Raw genomic sequence first — 21,227 nt, forward strand, 5'->3', positions numbered from 1 at the left:
CCTCCTAGGCATTTGCTCTGGCGGCTCGCCACTCAGTGCGTCGCCTCGCTCGGAGCTAACCGGCGCACGATCAAGCTCTTTCGACAGCTGGGGCGCTTCGGATTGCGTGAGGGTCATGTGTGCTACGTCCGCGTTCGCACTGGGGTTGCTTTCGCGAATACAACCTAGCGTGGTATCAGGGCACGAACGATTCTGACTCTGCTCTGGTCGCTCGCTGTCGCCTTCGCAAGTCTCGCTCTCTACAGCGGACGCGCACTCCTCGTCGGTCTGCCCTGGCTGATCACAACTCGCGGGCTGCGCAGTTTCCCTGATCGGCACTTCGTTTCTCTGCGTGCCCTGCTCTACGACGAAGCTGATTTCGGAAACCGAAATTCTGTCATTTCCTAGCTGGTTTCCTTCTCCGCCACGCTCTACACAAGCTTCTGCATTGAGAGGCGGTTCAGTTATTACCAGTTCCCCACTCTCATGTGATGGAACTGTATCTCCTACAGCTACTTGGGTCGGCATGCAGTTCACCTCGCTTAACGGCGTCACTTCGGACTTCTCGCCGATTAAGCATGTGCTAACCGTCTCAGCTAGTGGCTCGACCAAGGTAACAGGATACTCTTCTGTTCGAGGCTCGGTCGGCTCGCTACTGCGGTCATATTGCTCGGCCGCTTCCCCAAGCTGTTTCTCACACTCCGGTGCAAGCTCGATTTGCTCCGGAACTTCCGCACTGTTTAGCCAATCGCTTACAGCGTCTTTCAACTGATACGCCAAATCAAAGTACGACTTGTAACACTTTTTCTCGCTTTCATATCTTTGCCGAAGATCATGAGGCGTTATCTGATATCGTATCAGCAATGACTCTTTTAGTTCATCATAATTTTTCAAGCGGTCGCCAACCAATCGCTTGATTTCTTCCGACGCTTCAGCGGAGAGAAGAGCTACCAACATCTGCGCCCAACTATCTCGCTCGAAACGTTTACTTCTGCAGACACTTTCGAAGTCTGCCAAATACTTTGCCATATCCTCGGCGATGAGAAACGGTGGCGGACCGTCTCGCGGTATTGAACTGTTACAATGAATGGCATTAAAAGCTTTAATCTTTTCCACGCTCATTCCATGTGCTGAAATCTCCAGCTGTATCAGTTTGCTTACGCGGGCGTCCTCTTTCTCGTAACGTTCCCTACGTTCACGATCCTCTTTCTCGCGACGTTCACGTTCCTCTTTCTCATGACGTTCACGTTCCTCTTTCTCATGACGTTCGTCAATGATCTCAAGGCATTCCAAAAGCTCGTCATCTTCAGCTTCCAACGCAAGAATAGCCTTTAACACTTCTGGTTTTCTGAGTTTGTCTGACAAATCCAGACCCAACTCCTCCGCAAGCTCCAGCAATTTCGGTTTGCGCAACGACTTCAAATCCAAATTCATGGCCGTTCCGAGTGCTGCCTTCTCTACTGCCCACTATTGCCTTGCTGCAATTAACCCAGCAACAACGACAACACAATTACCAGCTCTGTTCTCTACTTAACAAAAGCCTGGCAAAACTCAGTAGAAGAAAGTCCCGCACTCACCAAACCTCGCAGCCAAGAATCCAACGCAGTCGTTCCGCTGCAGGCAACCAGTCATCACACAGGGCTCGTTGCACTGCTCCCGCCTTTCCGCTGAGCTGCTTTGATTCACGAGTCACGCCTCGGACATCTCCGCTCTTCCCACCAGGTGTTGCACCTCGGTCAGGCCTGGCTCGTTTCACCGACCACGGTCACTGCTTGGTCGTCCTCGTCTCTCCGCTTTCCGCTGTTCACCAATTGTTGGACGACGGTATCGCCTGGCTCGTCCCTCCAACCACGGTTACGGCTTGGTCGTCCCACCGATGCCTACCAGTTGTTACGTTTGGGGGTCGCGTACTCATCCCACCGCTGCCACCAATTGTTACGTTTGTGGGTCGCGAGTGCCGGGGTAGCGTACCGCTGCGGCGCGCGGCCCCTCGGTAGCGTTGGCCTGGCGGCTCCGTGGACGGCGGACGGCATCAAAGGTACCAGCAAAGACGAGGCGTCTTTTAACGAAACAACCTTTACTACAACATCGAGAAGATACGGGCAGAGAAGCTGACCCGGAGAGATTACAGACACACTCACACAGCTGGTGCCTAGCGTCGTCTCAACGGCGCGTCAAAGTAGTCTCTGTCCCAGCGGAGTCGGCCGCTGCTTTTTATAGTTTTTCCAGTTCACAGGGAAAGGGTAAACCCTCACAGGAAAGGGAGAGCCAAACATGTTGGTTCACGACGAATGACTCAATCGCAGATGTTCCGACCTCATCTCCTCCACCTCCTGCAGACAGGAGAGGGCGACGCTCTCTCCCTCGATCTCCAGGCTTGGCCAGCTTCTGCACACACACGCACGCACACACATTTGGCGCGTGGCAGGAACACGCTGAGACTTGTCGGCGGGAGGAAGCGTTGCGCGGCCGATGAACGGCGTCGAAATGGCCGATCCGCTCGCGGTTCTGCCTGTTGCTATGCGGTGGCCGCGTCAGCTGTCCCACTTGTGGGTGGAGAAACGTAACAGCACCCAATCCGTGCCATCTTCGCCGCAGAAGTAAACATAAAACAAATAAGCAGCATACTCTGCAATGAACGATCTACAGCGCCTCAACGTCATGTATGTGCACCATGCACGGCAGATGTCAAGAAACGTCCTTTTTGCGCATTTTAAGACTTCAACAAGTGCCTATACTTCTACAGCATGTTGTAAGGCGAATCCAATGCTGCCGTCGTTCCGTCTCTCTGTGCCGCGTTGGGAAGCCGTAAAGTTTTGTTCCAGCAGGCGAATTCATGTAAGTATTGCTGCAGCCTACAACTCAGCAGTGTGTTCGGCTGTTTTTATTCTGCATTTGTGATCAAGAAAGAAGCGAACTCAATCGCGACGACGCGCACAGCACGCGTCACAACGCTGCGAGCGCCGTCGTCTGCTCTAGCTTTCATGACAGGGACGCGCTCGCCGCCGTGAGTGGCGCGCATGTCGCTCCGGGGTTAGATGCGCAGGGTGCCTACAGACACTGAGTTCATAAAGTCCACCGGCCGTTACAAACGCTGTTTTTCCGCGATACCGTTAACTTCGATCTGCCAATGAACCCTCTTTAGATCCATCGCAGCGAAGAGAAGTAGAGCGCGTGGCGCAGCCGATCCAACGAGTCATCCATGCGTGGTAACAGGTAGACGTCTTTTTTATGACCTGTTTAAGATTCGGTAGTCAACACACGATATTAAACTCCCGTCTTTCTTCTTAACCAGAACAACGTGTAGCCCAGGGATTGATCGATGGCTGCATGACATCGTCATTCAACATTTCGGCTATCTGTTGAGAGCTGACTGCGTTTCCGTTGTAATTGGAAAAGTTTGGGCGGTATGTGAGGTCTCTGGACAGGCCTGCCCCACCTGTGCCTGTGGTGACGGGCCCTTGAACGCATCAGCCAGTGACTTCACCGTCTGAGTACCTTGCTCATAATTTGGCCGCTGTATTGGGCATTCGGAGGCAACTAATCCCCACTCCCTCCCAACTGATTTAGCGACTACCATTGAACCTGAGACACAGGGAACCCCAAGCCAGATGGGTCCACGCTGGGCTGTCAGCAAATTGGCAATGGACCGCGCCCTAAAGGGTATCAGCCTGCGAACGGCCACTGGTCCGGATGGCCTATCAGCCCGTTTAGTGAAGATTCTAGGGGACGATGCAAAGGAGCAGCTAGCCGAGCTCCTCACGGATATTATTCAGAGAGCACCGACCCTGTTGAATGGCGACAGGGCAGGGTTGCGCTCATCCTTAAACGTCGAGGTGACCCAGACAACATATGCGATTACCGCCCCTTAACGTGGTGTATCGCCTCTTTGCCCGTGTGCTGAAGAACTACCTGAGTGCATGGGCAGAAGGCAAGGGTATTTTATGGAACTGCAGAATGGCTTCCGCCCTGGTCGCCGCTTGGACGACAACGTCTTTGTCCTTGCACAATGCGTGGAGATTGCACAACGCGAGGGGCGACCGCTTCTGTATTGTTTCCTGGATGTAGAAAAAGCCTATGACAGCGTCCCCCATGCATCGCTGTTTAGCTGTCTCGCCAAGTTGGATATGCCGAGGGAGCTGCTGTCGACGGTAGAACGCCTAGTCAGAACACGCATTTCGGAGAAACAGTCTCTCCACGCCCGACTGTTACCAAGGGCCTGCGGTAGGGGTGCCCGCTGGCACCTCTGCTGTATATCATCTATGTGTCCTGTGTGGAGCGAGCGCTCATCGAGTCAAGTCTTGACTTCCGACTCCAGCATACCTCCCATGGGTTCGAACAAGACCGCCGACTGCCGGGCCTGGCCTTCGCCGATGATCTGGTTTCATGGCGGAGTCTGCGATGAAACTGCAGGACTTGCTGGACATCTGCCATAGGACTATATCTAGCCTAGGGATGAGGTTCAGCATGAGGAAGACAGCCGTTGTCCAGTTTTCTGGAGAGAGCGCAGATGCGGTGTTGATGCTTAGCGGGGAGAATCTGCAGATCCTTACAGAATACAGGTACCTGGGCATCGCATTCTGCTCAACAGGCAACATATGTACCATCGCCATGATGGAACAGTGCACCAAGCAGCCATTCGCGCCCAAGGGATCCTAGGGATCCTACGTAGGCGATGCCTGTGGAGCTGGAACAGCTATATTATGGTGTGGGACCTTTGGAAGCAAGTACATGTTCCTGGGCTGACATTCTGTAATGCAGTTGTGTGCCTGTCAGCGACAGCGCGCGCTTGGTTGAAACGCTGCCAGCGGGAGGTCGGGCGCATCGCACCTGGCTGCCATGGGAGGGTTGCCATTGCCAATGAGGTCCTGCATGGGGACCGATGGTCCAGCTTCGAAGCACGCAAAGCCTCCGGCAAGTTACGGTATCGCGGCTGACGTCTGTTTATGGCACGCGAGCGATGGGTGCGCCATGTCTTTGATTATCTTATGGCGACCTGCCTCAGGACAAGCTGGACTGCCCGAATTTACCAACTGGAAAGGAGGCTCGGGTTTTTCAAGAACCCCATCGCTGCAGACACGGTAGGCAAACGGGCTGCCGAGGCTGAACGCGTCCTGTGGTACGCAAGCATGGAAGATTAGGCCACCCTGACTTTATACCGGAGCCACAAGCACAGTCTCGGTCAGGACCATTTCTACGACAACAACTTCGGCAGCGCCTTGTTCTTTGAGTCTAGAGCGGGGGATCTCAGAACGCTATCATACCGAAGCCGGTACGGCGAAACGATCTCGTGCACACTGTGCCAATTGTGCGGTGGTGAAGCCGAAACAATCGAACATATTGTAGTGCGGTGCACGGGTATATCCGACCAGTGCTCCCAGAGGACACCACACTCGCACAGGCGCTAGACTTCCACACGCCTGACGATCCTCCCGGTGCAGGCGCTATAGTGTCTCTGCAAGGACAGCCGCTGTGAAGGCAGCCAAAAGGCGACTCGCCGACGGGTAGGCTGCAGATAGGCAAGCCTTAAGAATTTTTTGTAAGTGTTAGATGTGTGCTGTTGTGTACTTTGTTGTGTTGTGTTTTTTTTTTCTTACACCTGGGGCACCAGCCCGGTGCCCACCCGATCCAAAGAGAATAGCCAATAAATCATCATCAACAACATCATCGACTCAAGAAGGCGTCTTTTTGTTTCTCAGTGGTGGGAGTCTTTGGAATGTTCTGCTATGGTGTTGCGTTCTCTTAAGTTCCTAACATCGTTCTAATGTTGCTGAAATATTTCCATTATGTATTTGTTTTACCAGTAATGCAATCGGGTAGGGCACATTGTAAACAATATTTTTGTATCTTTCTCTAAGTGGTCGGTCCCCAAAGCGTGTCTTATTGGTTATTTGAATGCCTTCATTTTTCAGCATACGTCCTTATCACCACTCATAAATGTTTCCTCTGCCGCCCGGTAAATATTGCCCCGTACTTGGAACTGATTTTCGTTCACTGTAAAGCATTCAACCCACCCGTTATTTTCGACTGCTGTTACCGGCCCCCGCGCTGCAGCTTTGTTTACAGCGGAATCGTAACTGTACACGCCCTTACTTCTATTCGGTGACTAACTTTCCTTCGATATCATGGAATAACCTTGAGACGACATTAAGTAAAAAGAACATCGAAAATGATTTCCTTAACTCAATTACTCATCACCATCGCAACTACACACGATAACTATATTCGTCTAAAGTTCTCGACCTCGTGCTTGCGCCTGATAATGTTCCACCACTCGATCACCGGCGATCACTCGGTAATTCACGGCACATTTACGCGCTCAAAAGTAACGGAAACTTTAACACTCCGTGACAAAGGCGATTATGATGCCATGAATCGCAAACTGAATTATGCAGATCTTTCCGATTTCCCTCGTCGTGCAGTCAAATATAACCGGGCGTTGTTCAAAAACAAAATGTGCGAACTTTCTCTGAACGTACTTCCTCACTAAAGCAGTTAGCATACAACCATCACCACCATGGTTCAACCAAACATTTATAACATGCTGAACTAAAAGAAAACACTCTTGCGATATGCAAAACGTGCCAATAGCTTTTCCGAAAGGCTGAAGTTTCATAACTATAACAACTAATTTTGTTTATCGTGAAACAAAAAACGCTAAACAATCATTCTATTCAATCACTTTGCCTTCGATGCTTCGCAATAACCCTAGGCAGTGTTAGAAGGTAATCAATACCAATGAAACCACCCCATTTTCGCTATGTGACGACCTAGGTTCACACTATTCCACAGAACATTGTTAACGAATCACTGAAGCATGTTGTTGTTGTTGTTGTTTTTTTCCCAATCAAATTTTGCTAATGAGCCCAATGACATGCCACGCTACCAATTATTTTATCATTCACCTATACCAGACATACGTCTTGAGCCCAATGGAATAAACATCAGCCAGCCTCAAGTAAAAAACAAAATCCCAAAGGTGCTTAGAAATACTGAAGGTATACAGTGTTGCCATTATTCTTCCCCACTTTTTTTCAGCAATAGTTAGCGAGCGGCATTCCGCCTCACGACTGAAAAATGGAGGAGATTATTCCTGTGCAAGAAAAAAGAAGGAGGTGAGGGGGTGTGAGGGGTCACTTTTATCGCCTAAGATTTATTGCCCCATTTTCATTACCAGCGTCACCTCTAAATTAACGGAACCTATAATTTACTCACACAACATGACATTCTTGTGGTCTGTCAGCTTTTGTCCACCCTGCCAACACGGATTTTTGAAAAATCTGTCCTACTGTACCAAACTAGCATTATTAGGTTCAGCCATTTAAACCTTTAGCTATCCGTTTTATGTGTACCATCTATACAGGCACCGCGATATTACGCCAGATTTCGTCTTCGTCTTCCTGGTCCCTTGGACGAAAGGAGGAAGCTGGTCGGAGAGCCTTACTTCAGTGATATATTTTCCAACTTGGCAATAACCCCATTAAAACAAAAGCTCGAGAAAGCCGCCATGATCATCGCAGCATGCGCAACAACCTAGTCTGACTGGTGAGGGATCCGCAGCCTCCGATTGTCCTATAGTATTGCTACTCCATAGAGCTTCACTACCAATGCTGCTGCTGCTCCACTCTACCTGCCGCCTGCTGGTGCTCAGCGTGACAGCCTGAAAGGCGTGCAAGCATTAAAACTACCCTATCATCATTATTTGCAGAAACGGGCACCAATTCAATTTTTACCCAGTGACAACATCATAACTGAGTGTCCTATCAACAAACTCGCCGTTCTGTACTTGTTCAACTCTGCCTTCTTGTTTTGTTGTTATATTGCAAAAGTATAGCATCATATATGACGCTTTCTTTTTGTCTATTAAACTTATAGTACCGACATACTGCTTGGGCATGGTATGGATAGGTGTTCAAGTGACGTCATGGGCACCATTTTGTGGTGCAGAGCACAGCTTTACAGGCAACGATAAGGCAATTAGATATGCTTGCAGCCTCTCGCTGTGCTACAGGCAACAAGTGCATACTACATATACGTGCAATATTTCCTGAATGAAAGATATCTATATTTCTTTTTATGTTTGAGCGTGGAACTAGGATCGCTCCCCCCCCCCCCCCCCCCCCCCCCCCCATTGTTCTTCTGAAGACCCTCGCCACTTCTCAAGCTGTGCATTAACCGTCGTCGGTTGCGCACTGCACATATGGGTATGTATTAATGCTCGCCCGCTCTTTTATAAGCGCTTTCTATGCAAGGAGCTGTGAAGGCCAAAAAGTTATGTGCAATCTTGCTAGATTGATAGAATGACTTTCTCCTGTATTGAACCAAGAAGCGCTCAGCTAGCGGGGTGAACCAGTACGAGCAGCGTGAAGTTTCCTTCCCCTCCATACAGCACTTAGATCTCGACCTCGATACCCAGCCAACTGAGAGAGCTTGAGCGGCACTTTGCGGCTCGTACCTCCTTGCCGTCCGCAACGCCGACCTAATCTTACTTAAATACCGCACCCGTGCAAGATGGTATCTCGAAGCGCCAGCCAGGAACCTTGTAAGTCAAGCAAGGTGAAAAAAAAAGAAAAAAAAAAACGAACGCGCGTGCCTCCACTGTATGCGAATGGCCGCAAAAGGAGGTAGGGTGAGGAAGTTGTGTCTGTATCGCTCATCAATTATAGCAATATTGAACATCTGCGAGGTTCCGTTTAAACGCCAGTTCCGTTCATGATAGAAGCCTTTTAGTGATTTTAAAATAGTTGGTGGTCCTGCACAGGCGCATGCATTTGGTTTCACGGATCTCGGTAAATATTGACTTTTAGTCTAAGTTTTTCATTCATATAGCTTCTGCGAACCACCTATATGTCCGAGTTGCCTCTGTGACAGGTCAAGTGATAAGGGTTTGAGGAATCCAGGCTTGGTATGTTGATTAATTATAATATTGACTGGCTGTTCAATGTATGCATAATCTTTGTTTTGTTTCGCCGCTTCCTACCACGCTTTGCAAAAGGACCACGTGACACGCGTGTCGTTGGATGACGTGCGCTCGGAGGCGTGACTCATGTGTACGCCGGCCGCACTGTTTCAACTTTGCCCATGTGCCGGCATGATATTCCTTGCGCTTCAGAAACGGCAAAAAAAAAAAAATCTATGCTATTATAACTAATACGAATATTACCAACGGCGTGCTGCAAAGCTCTAAATGAAAGAAGGGCTTAACAGCAACAGAAAAACATCTAATCAGTAGAAACCAGTTAATGAGCGTGTTTGCATGTCCTAGCTTCATTTTGGTGCACATCACCACTGACAATAGTGGACCCAAGGAGGTTTATAAAAAACTGAACCTCCTTGAGTGGACCGAAGAACTGTGTACATTTTCTTGTGCTTCCTTCTTTGCGCTACACACTCATGTCATGGAGCACCCGACTCGCCCATGCAAGTTTCCACCCCTGTGAATATAACTGCATGCTCTAAAAATGTTTCTCGCAAACTAAAGCAGTTGGCGCTTACCTTCCGTCATTTCTATCGATGTTTCGTTTCCATTCTGCAGAATGCGTACGTAGCATATCAGATGGTGCAGTGAACATGAAAATAGTACGCTCCTTGCTAGCGGTAGCCTCGTCTGCCAACAAAGCAAGTCTTCTCTGTTTGCACTGCCGCTTTCTCTTTGGCATTTTTCTGTGCAGTTTAGTGAGAGGCACTAGGGAAATAACACTCAGGCACTCGCTTCACCGTTGACGATACAGTAAAAAAGGAAGGCGGGATACAGGCGGGCACACGCACGCACAAAACGTGAAAAAGAACAGATGCAATCGTCGCCGAGCAGCTAGGAGTGCAGAATGACACGCATGTGCAAGCACCTACACCGGAAATAAACCGCTACATCTTGGTGAAAGCAAAATACGCACAGAAGCAGGTTGAACACACACGCACAACACCAACAGACTGCCGTCTTTTAAAGCGAGAACACCGCGTCGTCTGCTCTGGTGGTACCCTCCTAGGGAGCCTACATGTTTCGCCGCGGCGGCGAAACATACCCTCCTACATATACTCTATGCCCTCCTACGACAAGCAGCGCTCTCTGCCGCTATCAATTGGCTTTCATTGCAAACGACGCCATCCTCGCCCATAGTACCCATAGGGAAGCTCGGGCGCTCATCACACTAGCCAGTATATTCTAGGCACTATAGGGGGTATTCACTGACGCGCTGTGCGCGGTGCATTGTGGGTAAGTGAGGCGCAGTCAACCATTTTTGTGTCCACGGAACGAACAGGGTGAACGTACGTATCAAGTGCTGTCGTGCGGTTCCACAAGCCGTGGCACCCGCAGCTATATGTTGTTTATTGAGCTATCGTAGACTGTAATAGACGCGTGCACAGTGTAAACAAACAACGGAAGCTGAAGAGCTGCGTGAAAGACCTCGGCATTTTAAGGTTCCGGAAGTACGCACGAACAACTCCACCCGAACGAGACACTTCACCGAGATGCGACGCCACGTATGGCTGGTACGGCACAACCGCATAATTATCATGGAATATGAGATATGTATGTCAAAATGGGCTGGAATGGAATCTTCCGGATGTGCCCTAGCAGCCAGCTCGTGTCACTTTCTGTGCACGACTGTTCTTCACGCACTAAGACACATTCCCAGTAAAAGAGCAGCGCGGCAATGTGTCGCTTGCAGTAATGCGCATGCATTCAGCGCGCCGCCAACACCTCCTCGTCGTGTTTTGTTGCAATAAAATCCTTCGAAGATGACTCGCTAAACTTTGTGTTGCCGTACTTGCCTCATTCGATCAGAAGAAATCGGATGTTCGCATCGTCTATGTCGGCTGCTAATCAAAGCAGACCGCATGCAGATTCGGCGAAGGAACGTATGCGGGCAGAGTTGTTTTGCAGAAGGTTAACTTTATAAACAAATTTATCTCTAATAACAAATAAAGTTTAGCTTGGCCAAAACTGCGCTGTATTTCAAGAGTTTTGCTGCAAAAAGTTATTTCGAGCCCGCAAGGCAACGAGGTGGCGCTACCGGTGTCATCGCTGTGGCGTGTGGCAGCGGTTTCTTTTGCTTCCTTACCGCCACAGACGATGCAAACATCCGACTTCTTCTGATCGATTGAGGCAAGTACACCAAACAAGTTTTGTATAAAAGATGCTGACGACTAAACGCCATTTCTATGCAGAATATCAGCTACAAAAACTCAGCGGTTTAGTTGCTGACTACTAAACGCCATTTCTATGCAGAATATCAGCTACAAAAGTTGGTAAAAACGATAGACGGCACGCACGTAATTTCACAAAGAGAGAGTTCGTCTGCTACCGCGGCTCTTAACCCAGTCGCTTGTAACGTAGTTCCGTTCTTCGAGTGGTTGGTAGGCTTGCGATTGGTTCCTTGTGATGAAGCTCGTCTGTAGGACAAGTATTCATGAATGTCGCACATATTTATGCGTGGGCACAGGCCGACGCTTACCGTGCAGTTGCGCATATCGACTGCACACGGGTTGGTACCAAAGTTTTGTTTCGTACAGGTCTCTGTCCGCATCGCGCCCACTTCGCTGATAAATCGAACTGTCACTCATGATACCGATTGAGTTTTCATAACAACGGGGCTGGCATGAGGCAGAGTGACAGAGCAAACGGACGCGCACGAACAGCTAACCTAACCACCGCCCCGTACTAGTACTAGTCAAAACAGGACGCAAAGATGGCGTCGGCTGCATACTGACGTCAGCTGTGACGTCATGTGAATACCCCCTATAGACCTCCTTCACTCCGGCTACGTCACGAAAATGCGGTGGCGCTGTCGTCGTTAGCGACTTTCGCGTGGTAGGCAAAACAACGCATCAGTCGCCTTGCCTCCCGTGATTGTGCGATGGCTTGCTGCTGCCGGGAAATTCAGAGCACCATGCCGACTAATCGCTTCACTATGACATGTGCTGAAAGGCACACAAGAGGAAATTGAGTAAGCTTGCAAAGGCTTCTTGCCGACAATGGTCGCCGTAAACAGTTCTGGGCTGCCGCGGTGAAGCGCCAAGGCTGAATACCGACGCCTGCTCATCGAATATGCGGCAAACACTTCGTCACGGCTAAGCTGGAGCTTATTCACCTTTACGCCAGAGCGGTCTACCGGATCAAAGGTCGTGAATCGCTCGAGTTTGGCCTTTTTACGACGCGTGATGGTATCTTGGATGTGCGGGCGCGGGTGCGCTGGTAACATACATAGACGAAGCAGTCATATATATGTTGTATTGCGTAGGCCTGTTTCTTTGTTGGAGCATGCATAGATGTTTACCTATGTGAACTGTTCCTCAAGCCCGTTTTTTTTTTCCCTTTGGTAATTGTATGTATGCGCAGTGAGCTGCTACTCGAAAGATCTGTGTTGCACTCCTCGATCTGTGATATATATGTTGCATGGATAACCTTCGCCACGTTCACGTCAAATTATTTTAATTACTTCCAGATGAAGACTCCCACTTCACGTTAACAGCTAGTGATTTGGATCGGAGCTGCATTTTTTTATTTATGCCGAGCGCTTTTATTTATATTCACAGCGGCTGATAGTGAATGCGAGTTGTGGTGTTTATCCTACATCACCGCGGCCACAGTGGCGAGACCGAACTGGGCCACCCTAACTACGGAACCACGGGTGAAGGTAAAAACGGCCCCTGAAAAGAGGTCCCCAGAAGATACAGCCACGAAACAAAGGCCCCTGGACTATATGACCCTGGAAAAAACGTCCAGAAAGGTCCCCTCAGGAAGCGGCCCCTAGGAAAAAATGTCACCGAAGAAATTGACTGAAATCTGCCCGGAACTCACTTCGCGAAAGCTTGAACATCTTATGATGCCTTTTTTTTTATTTTTTTAGAATAGATGTAACCATTGTTTGGGTACTGGGTCCTCTGGGTGCTTTACGCGTTTACAGGAACTGGAGAAGACTTAGCATGAAAGCATATCGAAAAAAAAAAAAAAAGCCCCACCACTATATAATATCCAGCGAGTATTATGCGGTGCATAGTTTCCAGTTTCCAAGCTGGGAAATATCGCTCTTTAATATAGGTCTAATCACCCGGCTAATATTACACATTCGAGAGACGTGCTTGTCCTCCACCGCACAAATTTCGGTGCCATAATGGTTTTCTTCATTTTTTTTTTTTTGTTGCGAACGCACGGCATCAGTACCATGTTTTGCAAATTTCAAGCGGACGGGTAGAAAGAAGCACTGTAGCCTACATTACTGCGGCTAGACTCGAGGAAACTCATTATAGGCCTTTAGTAAAAAAACTACAGGACGTGAAAAAAAAAAAAAAAAAAAACGGCGGGGGGGATAAAAATATAAATACTGTTCAAGCTAAAACCATAAACACAGATGGCATAAAAACACTAAAAGTTGATTACAATGAGCGAAATTTATCGCTGAAAAATCAAGCATCGGGCAAGGCGAAAGCTCGACTTTGTACTACGTTTAATTGCATCTATTTGAGGTCATTTTATCCGGGGCCATTTTTTCCGGGACCACTTTTTCCTGGGACGTTTTTACCGGAACCCACGTAACCACATTGGCCGCTGCAGCTCGCAATTGTAATGCAAGCTAACAGCGTAACGACACGTGATAAAATTGCTACCATTAACGACGACAGCCGCCCACGAACAGAGCAGATATAACAGACGCGCAGCGTTGTGATTTCAATACTGTTGCCATGCTGACCTAAATCATCTTACCCAAACAGCCGCTCGACGCTAGCGAGGTGCTTCGTGCTTACCAAGAACACTCATTTGCCGCTAGGTGTGAAGAATCATCCGATAACGCAATTATGCTTTGAGCGGACTACATCGTACGCGGTTTGCGGCGCTATATATGAGCGAAAAAAATCACCGTCAGCTTGCTCGACTCAAAGTAGTTGTAAGCATCCGAAGCTCTATGCGTTCCGCGCTTAATTTTCTCGGAGAAAACAGCAAATATATGTCAACGTGGCTCATTTTTCCTCGCGGCAGCAACGCTTCTCTTGTGCGCCTTGAACCGAATCTCCGTCGGCACGGCGTGCGGGTACGTACGCTGCACGCCGTGTAGGTAGAGTTTTTCAATGTATCGCTTCTGTCCCCACCGCTGAGGCTCACGAATACTAGCACATGGTCATTTCGTCTGCCAAGAAGGCGCCTACAAATCACATTAACACGGCCTTAACAAGCTTGGCCACAGTGCCGCGGCCGCGGTCGTGCTTTTTGCCTACCGTGGGATCGCTGACGATAGCAGCGCCACCTCGATCATCTTGTTTGTTTGCAAACATGAAGGAGGTCTATACTAGCAGTCTTAGGTCCAGCTCTTCTAGCTGCATTTGTGAGACTCTTACTCTTAGCGCCGACAAAACAGTTTCACATTGATTTCGTTTGGGAAAACAACCCCCCCCCCCCCCCCCCCCTCCCACTCAAATCAGTCATTGCTGCTCAGTGACTACAGAAAAAAAAAAAAAATCCTATACAGTTGCAAGGGCAAGGCAAAGCGGTATCAGTTTTACCGCCGGCAGGCTAAAGGAAGATCAGCACGAGGATATGAATTCAGCGGTCGGCACACCCATGTAGACTATTATGTTTGCAAACTTGTTAAACGACGAATTATTGCATTATTTAAAACGAAATAACTTGATCACAGATTCAACGATGAAAACTTGGAGCTGATTTCTCATTTTTTTGTGGGCATAAGGAAAATATGCGTCGGCAACGTCGTCTGTAGGCCTTCAATTTTGCCGCCAGATAGCCAGACTCTCGATCGCCATTCCCGTCTACGGCCTTGAATCGCAGCAAGGTTTAGCAACCCTGAGAGTGCTCTTTTGTCACTTTTGTTATACTTTTGTCATCATTTATTTTTGTTTCCGAAAATCTAAGATGGCGACTGATAGAGGCGATAGGAGTGCGCGAGGCATGTAAGGCAAAGCAGAAACAGACGTCTCGCCACAGAGACCCTGTTTGGATTGGCTTTCAACGCCGTCGCCCTCCCTACTACCTCAGGACCGACCTCACGATATGTTGACCACGATGGATGACCACAGCATCAACTTGAGTGACGACGAGGAGGATTTTGAGCACCCAACCTGTCCTCATGAACTGCAAGGAACTCTGTGCAAATGGACTAATTACATCCATGGCTGGCAGGACAGATTCATTGTGCTAAAAGATGGCACTCTGTCCTACTACAAGTCGGAAAATGACACGGCTTTTGGATGCCGTGGTGCGATCAGCATTTACAAGGCTACGGTCAAGGTGGGCACTAGAAGTTTAGGCCTAACTGTCCGTCATTTGCTTCCGCTCCGTTCTGCTAGAGCAGACGCAAGTCATTCTCCGGCATCATTTTGTTGTCAAGTGTGCTGCGGCAATGCGCACAGCACCCATGTAAATGAACTTGAGACTTTTGATCTTGTTAGTACGGCGACGCCCTTTTGCATCCCCATCTCTTGCTGCTCTCAAACAGGCTGCCGGGAGCAGTAGTCGCTCATCTTTCCGGCTAATCTAATTTTAACGCCGCAGCGCTGTTTTTGTACTGCATATTCCATGTATTCACTGCTTGTGTGCTGTTAGCATGCAAATCGCGACGTGAGGCGGTCGTCGCATAGGGGAGGAGTCCGCGGCGTCGCCGCGTTCTCGTGCTTGACGCTTCTGTTTACATTATCTTCTTAAAATGCAACAAGCGCAATTCTCGTGACGGACACGTCGTACGAGACATGTTCGGCTTTGTGGGGCTGCTGTCTATTCGGGAGCCGCATTACGAGGGCGGCGGACTCTGTCATATGTAGTCTTGGCGATATATTTTGCTCGCCGAGCGTCGTTTTGCCTGGCAACGCCCCCTCTGCGCTGCTGCGTTGCATGACACGCAAGCTCGCTACATGCGAAAGGCGACGCGCGGACGTCGTGCGTGTGCTGCCTTCATTTCTTTTGCCGGGATCGGCGTCCTCCTAAGAGGAAATAGGACTAAAGTTGCCGCTATGAGTAGCCGCCAAGGGCATCGTTGTATATGAGCGCGCTATTGCGGCACCGGGAAGAAATGCCGGAAAAAAATGGAAACTTTAGTTTGGCTTGTGGGGTTTAACGTCCCAAAGCGACTGAGGCTATGAGAGACGCCGTAGTTGAGGACTGCGGAAATTTCTACCACCTGGGGTTCTTTAACTTGCACTGACATCGCACAACACACGGGTGCCTTGCTTTTCGCCTCCATCGAAAAGCTGTCGCTGAGGCTGTGATTTGATGCCGCATCCTTGGGAATAGTAGTCGAGTGCCGTAACCACTGCGCCATCCCGGCGGGGTGAAGCTTTAGTGAATGCAGGAACTCTTGAGAGACACCTGTCAGTTCAGCGAAACTGGATAACGTTTGGAGAAGACAAAGACGTAATTTTGGGAGGATTCCATCATCGTACAGCAAGGTGTGTGCAAGGCACTGATTTGTGTTATTCATGCAGAGTGGAAAGCGCGAAGCCAAAATCCCATACTACACACTGACGTCAAGGGCTCATCCGATTTTTACCGGCTTTCACAGGTTAACTATCAGCAGTCCATTGCATTTAACACATGCTGTTCTCGCTTTTCTTCAGTGTGGCAGGAAGTCCAGAAACTTGGCACAATTTTCTTAACTTTTTCGAAAAATGCAGCGAGCCAAGTTATTTAAAGGGGTCTACAAGAGTGTCAGTGTTTTTTTCCTAATTCTTTATTCATGCTTTGTGTGAGGGGTCTTGAGTAGAAAGCTGTACTGTATGGAGAACCTTGCGAGCACTCGGGAAAGGTAAATGTGACATGCATTTATGTTGAGGCATCTGCATGCTGTGCAGTGTCAGTGCAAGTTGAAGACCTTCAGTGGTTATTACCCCAGAGTACTCCATTACGCTTACGTACCCAGTTTCTAACCCGACCGCAGCAGCCACATTTCGATGTGAATCTCAAGAGGCTCCCACAAACTGTGCAATGTCAGTGCAAGTTGAATACCTTCAGTGGTTATTACCCCAGAGTACTTCATTACGCTTACATACCCAGTTTCTAACCTGACCGCAGCAGCCACATTTCATACTGTGCAGTGTCAGTGCAAGTTGAAGACCTCCAGGCGGTTCATATCGCCCGAGAGCTCTTCACTACAGTGTCCCTCATAGTCTGAGTCACTTTGGTACTTATTGTCACATACTGTCATTTCTGTGCTGGTATCAGGTTGTGCACACTGCTGTCATTCACATCTATTGGCCCCAACCCCAAACCCAAAACCCCAAAGTTCTATCAGTGCTTGGGGCACTCCTTTTATCCCTATGTCTGTCGTAGCTTTGTGTACAAATAGTTGCACGAGAACCTTTTGTGCGCTTTGTAAGGCTTGGGCCTTAGGCTTGGCTCTGAAAGCATAAATGTCAAGGTGGAATGCAGTACACATACTTATAGTGAAACACATTTTCACACTTGAAGTTCTGACCGGCCTTTTATTACAACTGTTAGAGGTATTTTGAACAGCATGAAAAATGAAGACTTTGCAAGAAACAGAAACTAAGCGCTACCAACTGAAATTTTTTTATTAGTTTAGGGTCACGCTTATAAAGCCTTCAAAACTGGTGTGCACAGGTGCATGAGGCATGAAAAACAAAAATGCACAAACAGCAAAACTGACTTCATGTTTGAATTAACCTCGTGACACTGTAACCGTTCCCTCTATATAATCCAGTTTGATCTGGTGTAACACTACCACACCATTTAGAGTTGAGGGAACTGTTGCAGTGCCATGAGGTTAATGCATATATGTATTTTGACTTGCTGCTTCTGCATTTTTTGTGTGTGCGTCTTTCATGCCTTATGCACCTGCGCCCACTGGATTTAAAACTTTATAAACACAGATCTTTCCCAGTAAAAATTTCAGTTGACAGCGCTTTTCATGTGTGTTCCTTGCTCAGTCTTCATTTTTCACGCTACTCAAAATTCTTTAACAGATTCATGCAGTTTTCGGTTCTGGTGTTATCAGGCTACATTTCTTTCATGCTGAAAGGCACAGAGGAAATGCGTTGTCATGTGGTACACAATGGTGATTGGTCTAAATTTAAGCTGGTCAGATTAAAGTATACTTCACTGCAGTTGGTTTTTGTTGAAGATTGAACAAAGTGCATAGCTCTGGCCGATAGTTCCGTTATCATTACCACCGCTTTGATGGGAAAGCAGGTGATTCTCCCACCAAAAAAGATTTGTCTTATTTTGCTAGTGTGGAACTGATCGTCCTGATTGAATTTGATCAAAGTGACCAGTTGTCATGGTTTCTCACATTTAGATAACTTTGACTGCAAGCGCTCGGTCTTGCAGCACTCCGTATGTCCAGTTGTCATCATGCTCTGAATGTTTGATCATATCAATAGCCTGCTTACATGTACTGTCTTTCCTTATGAGAGACTAGCTAATGGAGGCACAGGGGTTAGCAGTGGACTGAAAGGCTGGGAAGGGCAGACAAGAATACTTCAGGTTCCTTACAATGCTGGCATGTCTCACCTTTGAAGCATTGTGGGTATTTGCCACATTGAATTCTGAGCCAGCATGAAATCCTGTAGCGTATGAAGCAGGCTTTTGATAAGTTTAGCTCACTAATCTTTTTTGGCCTCTTTTTCTGCAGCCACACGAGTTTGATGAGTGCCGCTTTGACGTCAGCGTTAATGACTGTGTCTGGTACTTGCGAGCAGATGGATCAGAGGAGAGGAATCGGTGGGTCGAAGCCCTGGACGCCTACAAGGTGAGTGGATGCTTGTGTTGATGTTGCCTTTACAATGTGCCGGAACTGTTACACTGCCTGTCACACTAAAAATGTAATTGGGAGGTGATACCTTGCATTAAAGAGATGAAATATGTCATTAGCCTAAACTTGTGCTTTGTTGTGTCCCTGCCGTAATATTTTGCTGGCATGTGTCCGTCCGAGTAATTCTAGCAGTCACATTGTCACTTTTCTTTGAATGGTGCTTGGTTAGTGCAAAATTTTCTCATGAAGTTTGTTGAAGGAGGCCTTTGTGGGAGCAGTGATTTTGCCAAGAAGTATTATGGTCTGGCTTGTTACTTCAATTTTCTGCGATTGCTTTGATTTATTCTACCAGAAAAATGCAAAAAAAGATGCCACTTTGTGTTGAAAGTGTTAGTCAAGCCCCTGTCTCAACGTTATGATTGTTCCCTGCTGATCACTCGCCTCCAGGTTGATTCAGCCTATGGGAGTGAGAACAGCCTAAGGCGCCATGGCTCGGCACTTTCCCTGGGCTCAACAAGTGTATCCTCTTTGAAGAAAGGTCGAGGCCTTCGAGAGAAATTGCTTGAGATGGAGACATTTCGAGATATTCTCTGCCGTCAGGTTGACACCCTGCAGGCGTACTTTGACGCTTATGCAGGTCAGTTTTACTGATTGTGTACTCAATTCATTTCATGTTTCTCTCGCTGTTCTCTTGCTTTTGCTGATGTCTTTGTGGAATTTTTTTCTTTTTTACTTTTTCGTTTCCTTACTTTTCTTTTTCTTCTCTTACTCCCTTTCCCTAGTATTTGGTCAAACCAAAAATAATACTGGTCGAACCCTTGTCATTCCATAGCTTTGCTTTTGTACATAAAACAGTCTGTGAAAAGCCTAGAAAACCAAGCGATCCTAAAATATTATGATGGACACTTAGTGCAGGCTAGTCCTTTGCATTATGCTGCTTGCAGTGTTATACATTGTAGCTGGATCGTTCTTATGGATTTTTAGGCTTATTGGCAGGTTTCTTTTGTGAATAATTTGCACCTCTGTAGCTTATGACAAGGTACAGTAAAGCTTTACAGTAATGCTTAGTAAACCGTTAACTTGTTGATATGAATGGTTTCCTCAGTGTCGAGCCACTGCTAAATCGGCTCTCAAGGTGCAAGTGCAGCGGCCAAATCGAGTGCAGATATGCAGTAACGTTGTCTGCTGCGTATGTGTGTCGCATGGGTTGATATTTGCGCTAGGTTAGTTTTTTTTTCGAACGCTGTGCATTTAAGCTGTGCATCTCAAACTCTAAAAGTGACGAATTAATAATTGTACTCCGCCCTTTCTGTTGCGTTGAACAGTGGCGCAGGCCAACCGTTATAGAGTCTGACTTGGAATTCAAAGCTGAAGCTATCACCATTCTATCAGAAATGCGTCGCTAGACGTCTGCCAGTTGCAGTGACAAAGAGTTAACTTTTTGGGCTTCGACTTAATTAACTATATAATAAACTTTCGCTCACTGCATGCTGGCGGGAGGTGGCCATGGAGTGACTGTCACCGACTGAGCCAGGCATGGGCAGATGAACTGGCAAAGGCATGGTTTGACTAGTGGGCTCAAAACCAGCCGCTACTCCAAGAAGACGTGCCACACACTCAATACTAATGCAGAGACCACCCAGGCAAAAAGGAACGTGTTGCAGCTAGTCACCAGAAATGTTTTAATCACCCATGTATTAAAAAAAGCAACCGTGCTCATCTTTTGTCTATTGCACAATTATCCATCATGCTATGTGTGACCTCAGAAACATTGCTAATTAGGCAGGAAAGTACACTTTAAATATGCCTTCTAAAGGTTTTCAGAGTGCCTAATTATCAGTTTTTTTTTATCCTGCATCTTCATGCAGACTTGTGGATCACAACAGAGTTGATCTTGTTTACCTCTTGGCATTGTGCTTGCAAAAGTAGTGCATGGTTGCTACTTATTATTTTTGAGCGTTCTTGTTCCTGTTTTGAGTCGGGGTTTCTTGCCCGCACTGGCAGATGGCACAGCAGACTTGGTATGGCAAGGAGAAGTACATAATCATTCCTGGTAGCAAACAGTGCAACATTATTTAATGCTGTTTATCGTTATTTTGTATTTGAACGTGGCAAGGTGTGCATCTGAAATTTCTTTACAAATGTTGTTGTCCATTAAAATGGGATCAAACTGGTAGGGAATGTACTTGAGCTTTATCTGGTTGCTGGTGTCATGTTATTTATGTGGGTTCATAACTTGGAAAATTGTGCAAAGTTCCAGTTATGAACTCAAGCAAACTAATTTATCAAGCAAGTGGGACAATGCAGGCTGACTGATTTGCTGTTGCTGCTAAGAAGGTAACTCTGAAAGACGAGGGCAAAGTAGGGGGAAACATCCTGACTTTGAGCATTATTCCCTTCATTCCTTGATTGGTCAAGCAAATACTGTTAAGCTTAGTTGGTCATTGGGTGCCACGATATGCCATTGTGATCACTTAACATCTGTGTTTGTGGGCCACCTGATTTTTTAAATTGTCTTTGTCTGCACAGTAT

At 47.7% G+C, this 21,227-nt stretch overlaps 1 protein-coding gene across 2 annotated transcripts in view; it reads left to right on the plus strand.

Moving 5' to 3' along the window:
* The first annotated feature begins 14,805 nt into the window (after positions 1-14,805).
* The window catches only part of cert (ceramide transfer protein), a 33,401-nt gene continuing 26,979 nt past the window's right edge, over positions 14,806-21,227 (plus strand). For both annotated transcript variants that reach the window (XM_084593107.1, XM_084593108.1), the window contains exons 1-3: positions 14,806-15,220; positions 18,576-18,692; positions 19,143-19,332. In XM_084593107.1, the coding sequence (XP_084449233.1) occupies positions 14,984-15,220; positions 18,576-18,692; positions 19,143-19,332 (544 nt within the window). In that variant the 5' untranslated portion in view covers positions 14,806-14,983. The remainder of the gene's footprint in view (positions 15,221-18,575; positions 18,693-19,142; positions 19,333-21,227) is intronic.

Source organism: Amblyomma maculatum, chromosome 2, assembly GCF_055883805.1.
Source record: "Amblyomma maculatum isolate TAMU_Amacu chromosome 2, ASM5588380v1, whole genome shotgun sequence".
In the NCBI taxonomy this organism is placed as follows: Eukaryota; Metazoa; Arthropoda; class Arachnida; order Ixodida; family Ixodidae; genus Amblyomma; species Amblyomma maculatum.